The sequence below is a fragment of the Schistocerca cancellata genome, chromosome 5 (genome assembly GCF_023864275.1).
Source record: "Schistocerca cancellata isolate TAMUIC-IGC-003103 chromosome 5, iqSchCanc2.1, whole genome shotgun sequence".
Taxonomy (NCBI): Eukaryota; Metazoa; Arthropoda; class Insecta; order Orthoptera; family Acrididae; genus Schistocerca; species Schistocerca cancellata.
Window position 1 is genome coordinate 665,492,648 of NC_064630.1, and position 16,397 is coordinate 665,509,044.

Consider the following 16,397-nt stretch of genomic DNA (forward strand, 5'->3'; position numbering starts at 1 on the left):
AGGAGTGGAAACTTTTCAAAATACCATATCTAGTAAACGACTCCCACTATAACCCTGCTACAAACTCCACTGAAATTCTAATTTATCCTACTTTTAGTTTGTTAATATCAAAAGGCATTGTTCCACTTAAAAAAGTATGTTTGCACAAAAAATACACACTTTCAGTTTATTGGCTAACAATTCGAGCCCCTGACTGCGAATCCATTCTGTGAAAACCACCTGTCAATAGCACTTTCCATTTCCGCAATATCTGCAATAGGCGATTCGCCCTATTTTGAAAAAAATAACGTTTACGTTGTTATTTATGTAGATTAGCAGATGTGTTCTGCATCTCTCATAACACACCAACTGATTCAACGCAATGGAAGCGGATTTTTGAACATTTACATATCGATACAGCATTTCCATTGGTCAACATAATTATATATTACAGTTCTGCTGATTGAATTAACTGATTCATGCGATTCATTACTACTTTTATTACAGGGTGCTGCTGTTGGCAGCTTGTTGGGTATGGCGGCTGTGGCAGTTATTTTATCAGGGGCGCAGCACGCCGTTGCCACGGGCCGTATGAAGTATCCCACGCTACCCACCTCCGTCGAAGGCTGCGCGGCGAATTTCACATCTACCATCGAAACTGTAGCTCAGACAGGTACTGCAAGGTAAGCTAATTCCTTCAGCTATACTCCAGACAATAGTGGTAACACCACTTCGCTGAATCTCGTATATATATATATATATATATATATATATATATATATATATATAGAGAGAGAGAGAGATAATTATTTTTTAATGAAGACTTGTCTTTGGTGAAGATTGTCTCTGACGTATTAAGGATTCTATGCATATAAATGTGGTATATATCAGTTTCAAACTCAGGTTATTTAGGTTTTTGGGGGATAGTAGAACCTAGAACAGTTTTTTTAGCGTCAAATATAAATTATGTTCTACGTATATACGGAGTGTACGATGTTTTCAGTATCAGTTTTCTAATCAACTTTCAAAATTACAAGGTGTGAAAGACATTCTCCACAAAACGCCAATTACACTCTGAATCAGTACTGAATTGTATAGTTCTCTGTCACGATTCCAAAATTCACAGAAATGCAGAAGTCATCTAATATTACGATGAGGCTGTATATTGGTCTATGACGACTGGTCGAGTTATTCGCTTGAGGCAGGATTTGATTTGGATAAATTGAGGAGTCTGTATAAGTATGTATATTATAAAAATTTATGCAAGTATGCTCGCGCGCGCACGTGTGTGTGTGTGTGTGTGTGTGTGTGTGTGTGTGTGTGCTTTCCACATCTCCTCCTAAACTACTGCACCGTTTTCAACCAAACTTAGTACGCGTACCCCTCACTTTCAGCCAATAATCACTGTGTTATAAGAACCACCTACCTACCAAAGTTCAACAGATATGACGTCATAAACAATGAGATACGTGAAGAAGTTCCACATCACGCACGACGTTCAGATTTATTACTTCTGTGCTAGTAACCCCAAAACAACAAATTTATCAGACAGTGTCCATATACGCTGTTGAATGTAACTACAAATTTATATCATGGTACGACATGTAGTCCAAGAGAGATGAGGTCATGAACACTGGTGGGGGTACGTGATAAAATGTCGAATCATGAATGAAGTTTTAATACTTTGTTCTTGTTTGCTAAGACACTCTTACAGTTGACTAAGCTAAACGAAATTCCAGACACCTAGTAGAGCTTTTGACAGCTTTAACTGCGAAAGCAATAGGCTTCTATAAGCTATGAAGAGATGGTGCCACATGTGCGTTTACAAAATCCCATTTTAGACACGCGAAACAGCTGCGCCCAGCTGTCTGTGAATGTGTAACTAGAAATACTGTTTATAATCAAGTTCTGAGTTAAATAAACATTGCAGAGAATTTGTATTTTGCATACTACGTTTCTTAATTGTGATACTGTACTGCCCGCATCTCGCGGTCGTGCGGTAGCGTTCTCGCTTCCCACGCCCGGTTTCCCGGGTTCGATTCCCGGCGGGGTCAGGGATTTTCTCTGCTTCGTGATGGCTGGGTGTTGTGTGATGTCCTTAGGTTAGTTAGGTTTAAGTAGTTCTAAGTTCTAGGGGACTGATGACCATAGCTGTTAAGTCCCGTAGTGCTCAGAGCCATTTGAACCATTTTTTTGATACTGTACTTACACATTTGTGCATTATGCGCATTTCTACGAACGACAGTTTCTCTGTTTAGAAAGTGTTTTAACGAATTCGTGGAAATGAATTTTTTCCATATCACACTTCCAACACACCACCTCTTTTGTTTTCCTTTGTAATAGAAAATTGTCAAAATTAATTCCCGGGCAATGATGGGTTGAGGAGCTAGTTTTAAAATATGGCACAAAGTCAGTTTCACTCATTTTCTCCCATTATCTTTCTAATTTTGTTATGATACACTTATATGAGGTAATATACAGTCGCTCGGAAAACGGCATTATTAAAAACGGCTTCAATTCAATTACTGGGAAACAATGATTAATAGTCAAAAAGTTTCTGACACAGTGAACTCCAAATACTGCGTTCTGGAATCTTGTCATATGGTAGATTGATTAATTACATTGACAAATCAGTGATAAACAAGAATCTCATTTGTTCCTAAACACAGAATGCTTGCGTGACGGACGGAGGTGGAGAAGGACCAATTATCAGCTACGTGGACCCCGCGCCCGCTAACGTTTGAGTCGAAAGTTCCCGTATCTAAAATAAGATAGCCCTTACTTTGTCGGTATGATAAATTTTTTGCTGACACGTCTATATAAAGACACGATTACAGCTTACTGTCTGTGCAGAAAGCATGTTATTGTCTCAGTTGTTTCATGAACGCTTGTATTCCTGTGATATCGACACTTATGAAATTCGACATTCATTGTGAAAGCTCCCTGACGCATTTGTTCCAATATTCTGTCAGCTTGAAAACACTGTTTTCTTTCCATAGATCCACTGTGACAGAATACATGTATCTGATGTTGGCTCATTTTCTTTGTACTCGTGTACAATGGCACATATTCTGAAGTTGCTGCGCATCTTCAGTGAGACAGCGAGAGAATTTTATGCAAGCACTGTCTGTTGAACTGAAAGACCCGAAAGAATTATGAAAAACATCAAAACATAATGCATTCAGGCATATTTTGTAATACAGGATAAGGAAACGTAACAGTAGCCAATATGCAGTCCAGTAACTCAAGGCCCACATTCCCGTAACGATTGCTGAGAACATTGTGGAAATCACACACTGTAGTACTATCTGTATATTAAGGGAAGTAATTTGATGCCGCACTTTACGGACTGTAGATACACTTTTTTCTTCGGAAAATTGCCTCCAAAATTCACGTGCGTCTTATACTCGAAAATAATATAAAAATAACAAGTTTTTTGCGTGGCCATCCTCCGCAGCAAGCATAGAAATACTTGTTTTGTAAATAAAACAGCCTTTTCTTGCTGCAACTTAATTTACTTTTCCCAAACGCGTTCCACCTTTTTCTTACTCTGAGGAATCACCAGCGAGATCTATAACGATTCAGATTCGTTATTTTTGGATTATCAAATAGTTCAATTCGCGATTTATTGTGTAAATAAGTAATTACTTATGGTTTGCTGTGATCTGCGTGGAATCTCGTCTGGATATCGCACTACGACTTTATTACCGACACATAAACACAATATTGTATTCCGAACTTTTTCACACTATTTACCATGTTTCTCCTTTTTTGTGGCGTACTATTATTCTTTTGCCACTGGATATAACTTCCTTCGGACATTGTGTTTTGAAAAACGTAAATATTGTAACTTCATTACTTGTTTCCTCCTCTTTGGTTTGTAATGAAGTTACAGTATGTACGTTGTTAATAGCACAGTGTCGGAAGAAATAGCTATATCGAGTGCCAAAAGAATAATAGTACACAAGAAGGAGAAGCACGGTGAACAATGTGAAAACGTTCGGAATAGAAAATTGTGCTTATGTGTCAGTAATAAAGAGGCAGTGGAGGCTCCAGACCAGATAAGAGGAAACACAGATCACAGCAAACCGTAAGTAATTACTAATTTCCATAAAAACTCGGGACGTGATTTGTTTCATAATCTAAAAAACAGAACTGTATCGTTACAGATCCTACCGATGATGCCTTAAAGCTAGAAAATGGCGAAACGCGTCTTGGAAAAATAAATTAAGCTGCAGCAAGAAAGGCGATTTTATTTACAAAACAAGCAATGTAAAAATGCCCGGTGTTTTATTTAAAATCACAGCCAGACTTAAAAAATGGCCGTATACTCGATGCCACGGGAAACCTATTCCTATCTGACAATATTGAATTCAACTGGCAGCAGCAATGCACTGATGTAATGAACATGGGTACCGTGGATTCACAAGCTTGCTAAAACTGTCTCCCTCACGTCCCGCCATCACCAACCCAGAACTCTGTTTAGCCTACGATGCGTCATTGAAGTCGAAAGTGGCAGTGAACTTGAACTGAAAGTGATTTGTGTCATTGTTAAGAGTAGAATATTTTTGTTAGTAAATAGTTTACCAATGGAAAAAAATAGAAAGTATTCATATGATGCGGGCTATAAACTTAAAAGTAATAGCTTATGCAGAAGCACATAGAAACGGAGTAGCTGAACCACATTTCGGCCCACCACCAACAGAAAAAAATCATTCGTATTTGGTGGGCCAGTAAAGAAGAACTGGAGAAACGAGGAAGACTAAATGTGCAAGTAAAGAACTGAATGCAAAATGGCCAAAACTAGAAGACGAAGTATTGAAATGGATCCAAGGGCAACGTCAAAATGGCACGAGACTCAACACAAAACAAATCCAAATACAAGCTCGTAAGCTAACTCTACAGTGGAACCTAACAGACTTTAAGGGTGGAGTTTGTTTTTGCTACGGGTTTATCAAGCGTCATGGATTTATCATGTAAACGAAAACCAAAATATCTCAGAAAATGCCGCAAGGATATGAAGAGAAAATATTATCTTTCATTGCTTTGTTATTCAACATCAAAAGAAAACCAGTGTGGAACTAAGCCAAGTAGCGAAAATGGACGAAACTCCTCTGATACATATGACGTGCCGAGCAACAGAACTGTTGCCACGAAAGGTGCTAAAACCTAACTATAAAAACAATGCGACATGAAAAAATGCACTACACGGTTGTCCTTTCATGCTGTGCTGTCAGTATAAACTTAATTCAATGATCATTTTCAAGCGCAAAACAGTGCCAAAACCTTCTGAAACACGCAAAGTGTTTTAGTCCACGTACATGACAAGGGTGGGATGGACGAGGCTGGTATGAAATTAACCGGGTGTTGGAGAGGAGCAAAGGTGCTTTATTGAAGGGTTCTCTATTTGTGCTAGATCAGTTTAGCAGTCATTTGAAAAATCCTGTGTGAGAGCAACTGAGAGAGGGAAATACAGGGCTTGCTGTTATTCCGGGAGGACTTACTTCAGAATTGCAACCTCTTCATATCTCGATAAATAAACCATGTAAAGTGTGTATGAGAGAGGAATGGAATAAATGGGTGATGAATGGAACCCAACATGAATTCACGCCGGAAGGAGCTTTGAAACAACTTACAAAAAAATAAGTGTGTCAGTGGAAATGACAGTCGCGGCCCGCAATGATGAAAGGCAATAGTGTTAAATAGTTCAAGAAGTGCGGTAAAAGTAACCTCTCGATGGCAATGAAGACCATCTTATATATGAAGAGGACAACGATGATGATGATGACGACGACGACGACGACGACGACGACGACGAAGAAGAAGAAGAAAATTCAGATGACAATTTTTATGGATTTTAAAGATCAGTTTAAAAACTAAGATTTTTTTAGTCTGACTTTACAATCTAATAAAAATATTAAAAACACTATTTTTTTAAAATTGCTTAAAAATTAGCGCTTTATAGTTTGAAAAATACGGTATTCCTTTCGTCCAATCTCTAACGAAACAATAAGGGGACCTGGACGTGAACGGGCTGCTCTTTAGACCTCGCTCTCAGTGCATATTGGTATTGATCTACAATGCGGAGGAAGTTGTGGTTTTTCTACCAAGAATGAATAATGTTAACTCAGACTGCGAAAGGAAATTTATTGAAATATCTGTTATAGTTTAAGAATTACACTATTTTGGCTAACAGATGTTTTTATAATACACGTTCCTATTTTGGTACATTTTCTGGTCCATCATCAGTGTAATAGCATTCAAACTGTGGAGGCTGCTGTCAACATTCATAGAAACACATAATGCCTCTCGTTTTGTAGTTTGGAATACATCTGAGGAAACAGAAAAACCCTCATTATACCACATTAATATTTTATCTAAAAATATCGCTAAAATTATGCACAATAACAAACATAGATAATTTGTCCGATGTATTGGGCATAGTACAAAGAGTATTCCTTTCTTCACTTGAGAGAAAATTGGTGAAATGGATAAAACCATTGTGAAGTTATATGTACCTAATATTCTGAAAATGTAGTTTCGAGATTATGAGAAAAGAATGTTCACATTGTTTTTGAGAATATTCCAGCAGCATAATCTTGCTGGCCACCTTACTCTGGATTCCACAGCCCTTTCAACTTCGACTAGTCGCTGGCGATCTATGGCAGTCAGAACAGCTATCATATTATTTCCTAACCGCGCGACCGCTACGGTCGCAGGTTCGAATCCTGCTTTGGGCATGGATGTGTGTGATGTCCTTAGGTTAGTTAGGTTTAAGTAGTTCTAAGTTCTAGGGGACTGATGACCACAGATGTTAAGTCCCATAGTGCTCAGAGCCATTTGAACCATTTTTTATTATTTCCTAGCTGGATGCTAAATTGTCCATTACTTTTGTCCTGCTGCTTTTACACCATCATTGAAACAGATGACAGAATCCATCACACCCATTTTGAGTACTGTATATCCAACAAACATTGTTTTTGGTACTCGGTGCCACACGCAGCTGTTGAAACTCTCATTAGGGTATTGTGTACGGCCATGTAGACATTTGCTAAGTAATTTTGTATCTGCAAGGTCCCTGTATATTGGCTTTATTGTTTACAAGACTGTGGCAGGCAAGAAATGTTTATGGTGATATTCCTTGCCTGTCGCATGAGCGTGGCTGGTTTGCAGACATTTGTTCAAAGAGCGTTTAAGACTAAATCAACAACTGAAAATTAGATAAAAATTACATTTTTAGAGACGGGATAAAATTATTTCAGATGGCGACAAAAATGTTTTCGAAAATTTCGGTCATTTCACGTCCAGGTCCCCATAAGTGTGTGCATGAATTATATCTATGACGGTGGTGCCTGCGCCACGGGCGCGTAGTTCAACTGTGGATCAAGTTCAAGCGAATACCCGGCCAAGCTCTAGAAAACTAGAACCACATAGAATCATTAAATATGGTAAATTTCTTTCTGAGATTCAACCGGACACTTGAGAGGGAACATCGTCTGCCGGCTTAAAACAGAGCAAAAATCACTGGGTAGTCAGATCTTACATGAAACGTGTTTTTGTATGAAATGTAAGACGCGCGAAGTGTTCAATAACTATCGCAGCATAATTTTATCTCTTGACCTGTCTCACAAGACTAAGAAATCTGATTCATTTGTTGAGGATATCAGCGGCACACTAATTCCACGAAGTTGTAAAGAAGATAGAGCCCGAAGTATCGAAAAGTTAAACAAAATCTGAAATAATGAATTGAATATTCAAACATTCTTACAAAAACTTAATTCAAAGAACCTTCCCATCATTTAATAGCGGGGCCGAGTGACATAGAAACCCCACTGGTGGCCATATCCTGGCACTTCGAAGGCGTATACCTGAGAATTATTCGAAATTTGCCTTCGGTGGACACGGCTTCAAAAAAAGATACCCAGGTTCTATGCCAAACACACAGTTTTAATAGGAAATTTCAAAACAGCGCACTCCCACATGCAGAATGAAAAATTCATCCTGGAGTACTAGTAGACTGAAACACAGTAAAAATCACTGAACCGCAGTATAGTGCAAGACCACGATGAAATGCATGTCAGGTTTTATACTGAATTTATAAGTGAATTAGCTCCATCCTTGACTATGATCTACCGCAGGTTCTGAAATGGTAGAGGCGAAGAGGAAGTGGTAGGATGCTGGACGGAAATAAAATTACACTTTTTGCTTCAAATAATTTATTACACAGAAATTCTAACTTCTATATTAAAACACAAAAACCTTGTTTTAACTTTCACAGGGTGGATAACGCAATTTATGATGACATCGTGCTTCGAATAATAACAGTTTGACGGTGTAATTGTGAACCACTTGAAACCAAGATGAAACCACATACTTCACACACTAACTATAGCTCAGGAGAAAGAAGGTTTCAAATTTGGCATCAGTTTCGTAGGGCCTAGCTAACAACTACACAACTTAAAGCCTGAGTTAGAAAAGTTATCTGCGCTTTCACATAATTCAATTACAGAAGAATGAACTTGCAATTACCATCCAAATTAATGAAACTTGTGAAAGGCGTTACAGCAAAGTTTGCTGCAGTGAACAAATTTTAAAAGAATGAACAATAATTACTCAATTTGAGCCAGTGAACACATTAAAATTTAAAGATCAAATACTCAAGTACCGAATAACGTAAATCTCAAGTACAGCAGTATCTACCGACAGGATGTACCTCACCAGAAACACTGGTAGTTCCAAGAAACAATGACAGCTTAGAACTAAATGGCAATTTTCTGTAACTAACACCAAGTAATAATCACCATTGACTAGCTTACGGATTGTCGAATTAAAACAATGACTAGCTTGCAACACGGCATATTAAATCCCAGAATACTTAAGAGTCTGGCTCTAGTTAATAAGACACAGGTATAAGCCTCACTGTCACATGGCTTCTTTTTGCTTTTTACACAAAACATCAGTGATCAAGGCTGCTACACAAGTAACAGCACCTCAGACATACAAAAGCAGTGTGTTCGGGCGCCTGGGCCACCACACTACATACGACAACACTCTCGAAACGAACCCCACGGCAAAGCGCAAGATCCCAAACAGTCTCGTGCTCTCTGCCCCCTCTGAAGGTAAAATTTCGAGAGAACAATTGAATTATACAGGAAGTTAGAAGGAGCAGCAGAACTACCGCAAAAGAAATTGATAAAAGCAACCGGACGGCTCAGATTCTTTGAACTGTGACATATTCCCCGTGACTGTGAAAGCGGCAAGTAACGGTCCTCTACATAAAAAAATGCTGACTACTGATATTGCTACGCTCCATATCACTTACAAAGCTGAACTTGCTTTAAGTCCAAATAGGGCTAACGGCCTGGAACCAGTAACCATGCAAATAAGTTCCAAAAACAAGGACCATGTGAAACTCAACTTGCATTTTTCACATTTGATACTCTCATTTTAGAGGATTTCTCCGATATTAGGCTAGCTTAGTAACAGTGTATATTTAGATTTTGATTTTTATGTGATATATTTCTATCTATTTTAACACAAGTCTCATATGTATATGGCATGCATTAGCAGACAGAGAGACAGACAGAGAGAGAGAGAGAGAGAGAGAGAGAGAGAGAGAGAGAGAGAGAGCCTTCCATGTCTCACAAACCATTATTTCACTTCTACACTTCTACTTATTCATCTATATCTATACGCCGCAATCTACCTTAAGGTGAAGTGGCACGATATGTACCACTTGTCACTTCCCCGTTTGTCTGTTCCACTCACGAACTGTTTACGAGAAGAATGACTTCTGGCAAGCTTCCGTGCGGACTCCAATCTCTTTTATCCTATCTTCATGAGCTTCTCGCGAGATATACGTAGGAGGAAGCAATAGACCGATTAACTCTCTTAGCCACGTTAGTTCTCTGAACCGCAAGTGATGCAGAATAGATCTCTTGCGTCGTCTGCCACTGGATTTGGCTGAACAAATCCGTTACGCTTTAGCGCTTACTAAATGAACCCATAATGAAAAACGTTGCTCGTTTTTACATCTTCTTTATTTCCTCTATCAAACTTATTTAGTATGTATCCCACAGTGACGAGCAATATTGAACTATTGGTCGAACAACGATTTTGTAAGCTACCTCCTTTGTTGATTGGCTACCTTTCCTGAGGACTCTCTTATTGAGTCTCTCTGGCGTCTGCCTTACCTGAGATTTCTCTTATGCGGTGGTTCCATTTAAACATTTTCCGACACATACTCATAGATATTTTATAGAAGTGACTGGTTTCAGTGATTGTTGTGCAATCGTGTAATCATGCAGTAATGGACCTTTCTATTTATGTGCAAGCAATACATCACATTTGTTTATATTGCGGTTTTTTTGCCACTCCCTGGGCCTAATGTTGACACTCTACACGCCTTCCTGCATTTCGCTACAACTTTCTACCTTTGCGACTTCCGTGCGTTCAGCTGCATTATCCGCGAAAAATATCACGGAACTTCCAACGTTGTCTACTGTGTCATTTGTATACCGGGTGATTATAACTGAAATTCCGGTTTCAAACTATTGTAGAAGAACTGGTGCTCAGAATGATGTCTAACTGTACAGAATATTATCGAAGGAGGAGGAAACAAAACAAGAAAATCAATGAAAATTTTCCAATAAACGACGCTGTAGGCGGCTCAATATGCAAAATAAAACACCAAAGTATACGGCTGTTCCTCAGTTTGCCTCAAGGCAATTAAAAGGGTTGTTCATTGTTGCTTTTATGCGGTATTTGGCCTCAGGACAACAAAAACCCGAGTTTTCCTATCCAATGTGGCACGACCCTGCCCTGATGGATGAGATTACCTAAGTAACAGTGCCAAAACTTGTGCTGTCATGCACATTGCACAGTATGGTTGGTTTGTAATGCAACTCACAGCATAGCCGTCGTATTGCTAATTATCTGGTATTTGTAGACAATCCCATTTAGGCTACGACGCTTGCAGCCCAATGTAATGGGCAAATTTACGTTAGATTTTTTTATTTCGTAATGTTTCTCCCATCTTTATAATATTCCATTCAAATTTGACGTCATTCTGGGCAGTGTTTCTTCTTTTAAAGCGTTTGGAATTGGAAATTATTGCCGCGCGGGATTAGCCGAGCGGTCTGTTGCGCTGCGGTCATGGACTGTACGACTGGTCCCGGCGGAGGTTCGCGTCCTCCCCCAGGCATGGGTGTCTGTGTTGGTCGTTAAGATAATTTAGGTTAAGTAGTGTGTAAGCTTAGCGACTGATGACCTTAGCAGTTAAGTCCCATAAGATTTCACACAGATACATCTGGAATTTAATTACAATAACCCTGTATATTATGAAAGATACTGGTCCTATAACACGTTCCTGAGATACGCCTGAAGTTATTTTCACGTCTGAAGACTTGCTATGTTGTGTTTGGTAGTCAGTTGGTCAAGGCGCTGGTACACTCCTGGAAATTGAAATAAGAACACCGTGAATTCATTGTCCCAGGAAGGGGAAACTTTATTGACACATTCCTGGGGTCACATACATCACATGATCACACTGACAGAACCACAGGCACATAGACACAGGCAACAGAGCATGCACAATGTCGGCACTAGTACAGTGTATATCCACCTTTCGCAGCAATGCAGGCTGCTATTCTCCCATGGAGACGATCGTAGAGATGCTGGATGTAGTCCTGTGGAACGGCTTGCCATGCCATTTCCACCTGGCGCCTCAGTTGGACCAGCGTTCGTGCTGGACGTGCAGACCGCGTGAGACGACGCTTCATCCAGTCCCAAACATGCTCACTGGGGGACAGATCCGGAGATCTTGCTGGCCAGGGTAGTTGACTTACACCTTCTAGAGCACGTTGGGTGGCACGGGATACATGCGGACGTGCATTGTCCTGTTGGAACAGCAAGTTCCCTTGCCGGTCTAGGAATGGTAGAACGATGGGTTCGATGACGGTTTGGATGTACCGTGCACTATTCAGTGTCCCCTCGACGATCACCGGTGGTGTACGGCCAGTGTAGGAGATCGCTCCCCACACCATGATGCCGGGTGTTGGCCCTGTGTGCCTCGGTCGTATGCAGTCCTGATTGTGGCGCTCACCTGCACGGCGCCAAACACGCATACAACCATCATTGGCACCAAGGCAGAAGCGACTCTCATCGCTGAAGACGACACGTCTCCATTCGTCCCTCCATTCACGCCTGTCGCGACACCACTGGGGGCGGGCTGCACGATATTGGGGCGTGAGCGGAAGACGGCCTAACGGTGTGCGGGACCGTAGCCCAGCTTCATGAAGACGGTTGCGAATGGTCCTCGCCGATACCCCAGGAGCAACAGTGTCCCTAATTTGCTGGGAAGTGGCGGTGCGGTCCCCTACGGCACTGCGTAGGATCCTACGGTCTTGGCGTGCATCCGTGCGTCGTTGCGGTCCGGTCCCACGTCGACGGGCACGTGCACCTTCCGCCGACCACTGGCGACAACATCGATGTACTGTGGAGACCTCACGCCCCACGTGTTGAGCAATTCGGCGGTACGTCCACCCGGCCTCCCGCATGCCCACTATACGCCCTCGCTCAAAGTCCGTCAACTGCACATACGGTTCACGTCCACGCTGTCGCGGCATGCTACCAGTGTTAAAGACTGCGATGGAGCTCCGTATGCCACGGCAAACTGGCTGACACTGACGGCGGCGGTGCACAAATGCTGCGCAGCTGGCCCCATTCGACGGCCAACACTGCGGTTCCTGGTGTGTCCGCTGTGCCGTGCGTGTAATCATTGCTTGTACAGCCCTCTCGCAGTGTCCGGAGCAAGTATGGTGGGTCTGACACACCGGTGTCAATGTGTTCTTTTTTCCATTTCCAGGAGTGTATTTTGTTTACTAGGTGGCAATGGGGAGTTGTATCGAACGCCTTCTGAAAGTCAAGAAACACGGCATCTACCTGAGCCCTGCATCTGCTGCTTTCTGGGTCTCGTGGACGAGCAGACCGACCTGGGTTTTTACGATTATTGTTTTAGAAACCAATGTCGATTCCTACCGAAGATTCATAACACATATACTGTGGCTTTATTGTATAGCGTGGCGTTATTGTTGGTCTAATATGTCACGTTAGCAGTGTCCCAGTAAGACAAATTACTGCCCATCTCAGGTGAATCTGTGACTGAACGGAAGTGATTTATATTACGTTCCCAGGTGAAGGGCTTGTTTAGACGGAATGCGTGAGAATGAAATGTGTGTGGCTCAGTCACTTGTGTGGAGGGCACTGCTAGAGAGATTTTACCGGGGCTGCATGGATAACCCGGGTGCAGTTGCTTTAGCCATGTAGAGCTTGCACGACACACACACACACACACACACACACACACACACACACAGAGAGAGAGAGAGAGAGAGAGAGAGAGGTTCCCATTGTTTTTATCATTACACACCTCTGCAGTTTACTCTCTGAGTCGCCTTTCGTAAACTGATTCATGAAACTGTTAATTAAAAATTTTCTTCTGTAAGGCCTATTTTAAGCCATGTGGCCCTCAGCCAACTAGTCATTTATTACTGTATTTTACGTTGCATATTCATCACATAAATCGCTTTGCCTTGGAATGTTTTATTATAATTTGTTAAGTACCTGTGATATTTCTTGAATCAGAGTTCCGAGACGTTGGTCGGAATTTCTTGTCATTGCCCTTTGAGTGAATGCAAGTGTTTTACTGTGGAGGCTTCTTGGTCTTATATTTCGTAAATGTTTACGGGTTTGTTATGCTGAAATGTGTGGTAGGTTCGGTACATTTTACAGATTAATTTGCACCACATGTGATCGCCAAACCCTTTGTCTTACCAGGGAATGGTTAATGAGAGATCTCTGCTCCTTTTACGAAAAAGGATGCCTTCGTGTTCCCTTAGAATTTATAAGTATTTGACCAACTGTTTTTATTTTGTCAGATATGGAAAACAGATGCTTCCGTGATATGTATGAGTGTAGAAGGCGACTGAGCGTCTGGAGATTTTTAGAGTTAACTCTATATTATACATCGAACAACATGTTATTCATGCTATTTCGGAATTAATAAGTAAAAGTAGTCTTTGTGATTTTGTTTTTAGAATTAGGTATCCTTCGTTCTCGAATGCTTTATTCCAGGCGAACCATACACGAGATTTGGTGGACAAGTGTGCATTTAGCTCAAACTAATTCGAGTATAAATTTATTGCGTGTGAATAATACTTTCGCACGTCGCTTCCTTTGATGTTATTACTCTACACAGAAGATTTGTTTCGCACTTGTTCTTCAAATTCCACTCATTACCGCTCCTTTGATTCCATTCTATTAAAACGGACCTTCTGTCTGAAAATTAATATACAGGCTGAAAGCAAAAGAACTTTATATTTGCAAAAAATCGTTCAAACGAAACGTTAAATTTATTCGCTTCCAACATTTTACTGTTAATAGAATATCTCAGGTAATTTTTTTGTACGTGTTACAGGGTCTCAATACACTCTTCGTGTCACACACAGAACGTCGAGACGATACTTTTAATCTTGGAAAACCTCTTGCGGCATGTAGGTGGTGATGAACTCTACTGTTGTTTCGATTCGCTGCCGTAGCTGTGGCAAATATTGTGACAGGGGTGTGACAAACACTTTTCTTTTCTCATAACCCTGTAAAATATTCACAAGGGCTTGACTCTGGCTGTCGTCGCGGCTATCTACATCACGCGTTATCATTAGCATCTACATGTACAAGCCGTCGTCCAGGTAGCTGTTTGTTTAGGTGTTCCTGTACAGTTAAGTGCAAATGAGGAGGCGCAAAATAATGTTGCAAGAAGAAGTAGATGGAGTCATCTCACAATTGAAGAAGCCACAAACGAACCACGTCGAATTAGCAAATGCTTGTAAAGAGTATTTCTATGAAAAATAGCACGCTTTAAATCTTCTCCCTCAATATTACGCAGAACTTATTGACCTTTGGCGAAACTCGTTCGTGTTCGATAGAGAAATAGGGGGTCTTCTGTTCCCCAGAAACGAACATGGTGCAGATTAACTCTGCCATCAGTGTGAAACGTTGCTTCTTCACTAAAAATTCACCTCTTCGCCGAGTCGTCATTCTCCCTGCTTGTCAACATCTCGGCGCAGAATTCAGAACGAGCAGCATAATCTCGTGGACTGAGTGTCTGGGCCAGCTGCAAGGTTTCGTGTGCAAGCGTTTACGCGGGATATTTGACCTGTTGGTTCTGCAGTTTGAATCTCATGAATTGCTCGACGTGACGATTCCTGTGGTCTCCGTTACAATGCTGCCCGAACGAGATCAACACTTTGCTTCGACACAGGAGACCGACTAGCACTTTTGCATTTGCAGTTGCAGGGCTCTTCTTCAACTGTTCGTGCCGGACGTAAATGGAGATTACTGGATGTCTCGTAGTGGATGTTTGTGCGGGATGCTCATTAAACAGCAGTTATCGACTCCCTTTTTGCCATGCGCTGGACACATCAGCTGTTCTGTTCTGAAATAGTTCACAATTTCTGTACTAGCACTCACCGGTGGTGGCTGCCTGCAACAAAAGAAATGGGCTCATACGTAAAATGAAATAAAATAATACTCTGCTAACGGGCTGAAGTTTGAAGGTGGTAGTTTTACCGTTTCGTTTGTATAATTATGTAGATGTCTTTCGTGGTTCTGCTACTAGCGTGTTATGGTTCAAATGGCTCTAAGCACTATGGGACTTAACATCTGAGGTCATCAGTCCCCTAGAATTTAGAGCTACGTAAACCTAACTAGCCTAAGGACATCACACACACATTCATGGCCGAGGCAGGATTCGAACCTGCGACCGTAGCAGCAGCGCGGTTCCGGAGTGAAGCGCCACAGCGGCCGGCCCTAGCGAATTAGAGAAGTTTGACTTAAGAGATGTTTTCTACTGTGACGCTAACTAGAAAAAGAAAAACCCGCTGGTCTGTTTTTTTAAAGTGTTTCAGATATGCACAAAAACTTCACGATGCATCTTTCAAGGCGTTAACAGCAAATATTCTTCGTATTTACTTGCTGCTAGAGATGTAAGCTGTTAGAAAATACTTACGCAGGGGCAAACTGGTCTATCGTGCGATCATTGGCTTCCAGGCCTAATAATCGTTTCAACATTATTTTCCAGTGTGACACTGTGTGCGGGTCTGCTAAGATGTTTCAGATATGCACAAAAATCTCCAAATGCATATTTCAAGGACCGCTGCGTATCTGCACCGCAGATAATATAACGGCTCGCAAAGCGGCCTGCAAGCAGGCACCTCTCCCACAGCGCATCTATGTGTGGAACAGAAGAAACACTAATAATTACGTTGTGAAAAAATAACCCTTTGTTACAGACGTAACAGTGATTGAAGAGGTCAGACGTGGAAGTATATATTGGGCATCCTGCCTTACGGTCACTGCAT

At 41.3% G+C, this 16,397-nt stretch overlaps 1 protein-coding gene across 1 annotated transcript in view; it reads left to right on the forward strand.

Annotated features, from left to right (window-relative positions):
• Positions 1-16,397, forward strand: part of LOC126188297 (sodium-coupled monocarboxylate transporter 1-like) — a 140,360-nt gene that overhangs the window by 122,348 nt on the left and 1,615 nt on the right. The window contains exon 12 of the mRNA XM_049929883.1: positions 487-662. Coding sequence (XP_049785840.1) covers positions 487-662 — 176 coding nt within the window. The remainder of the gene's footprint in view (positions 1-486; positions 663-16,397) is intronic.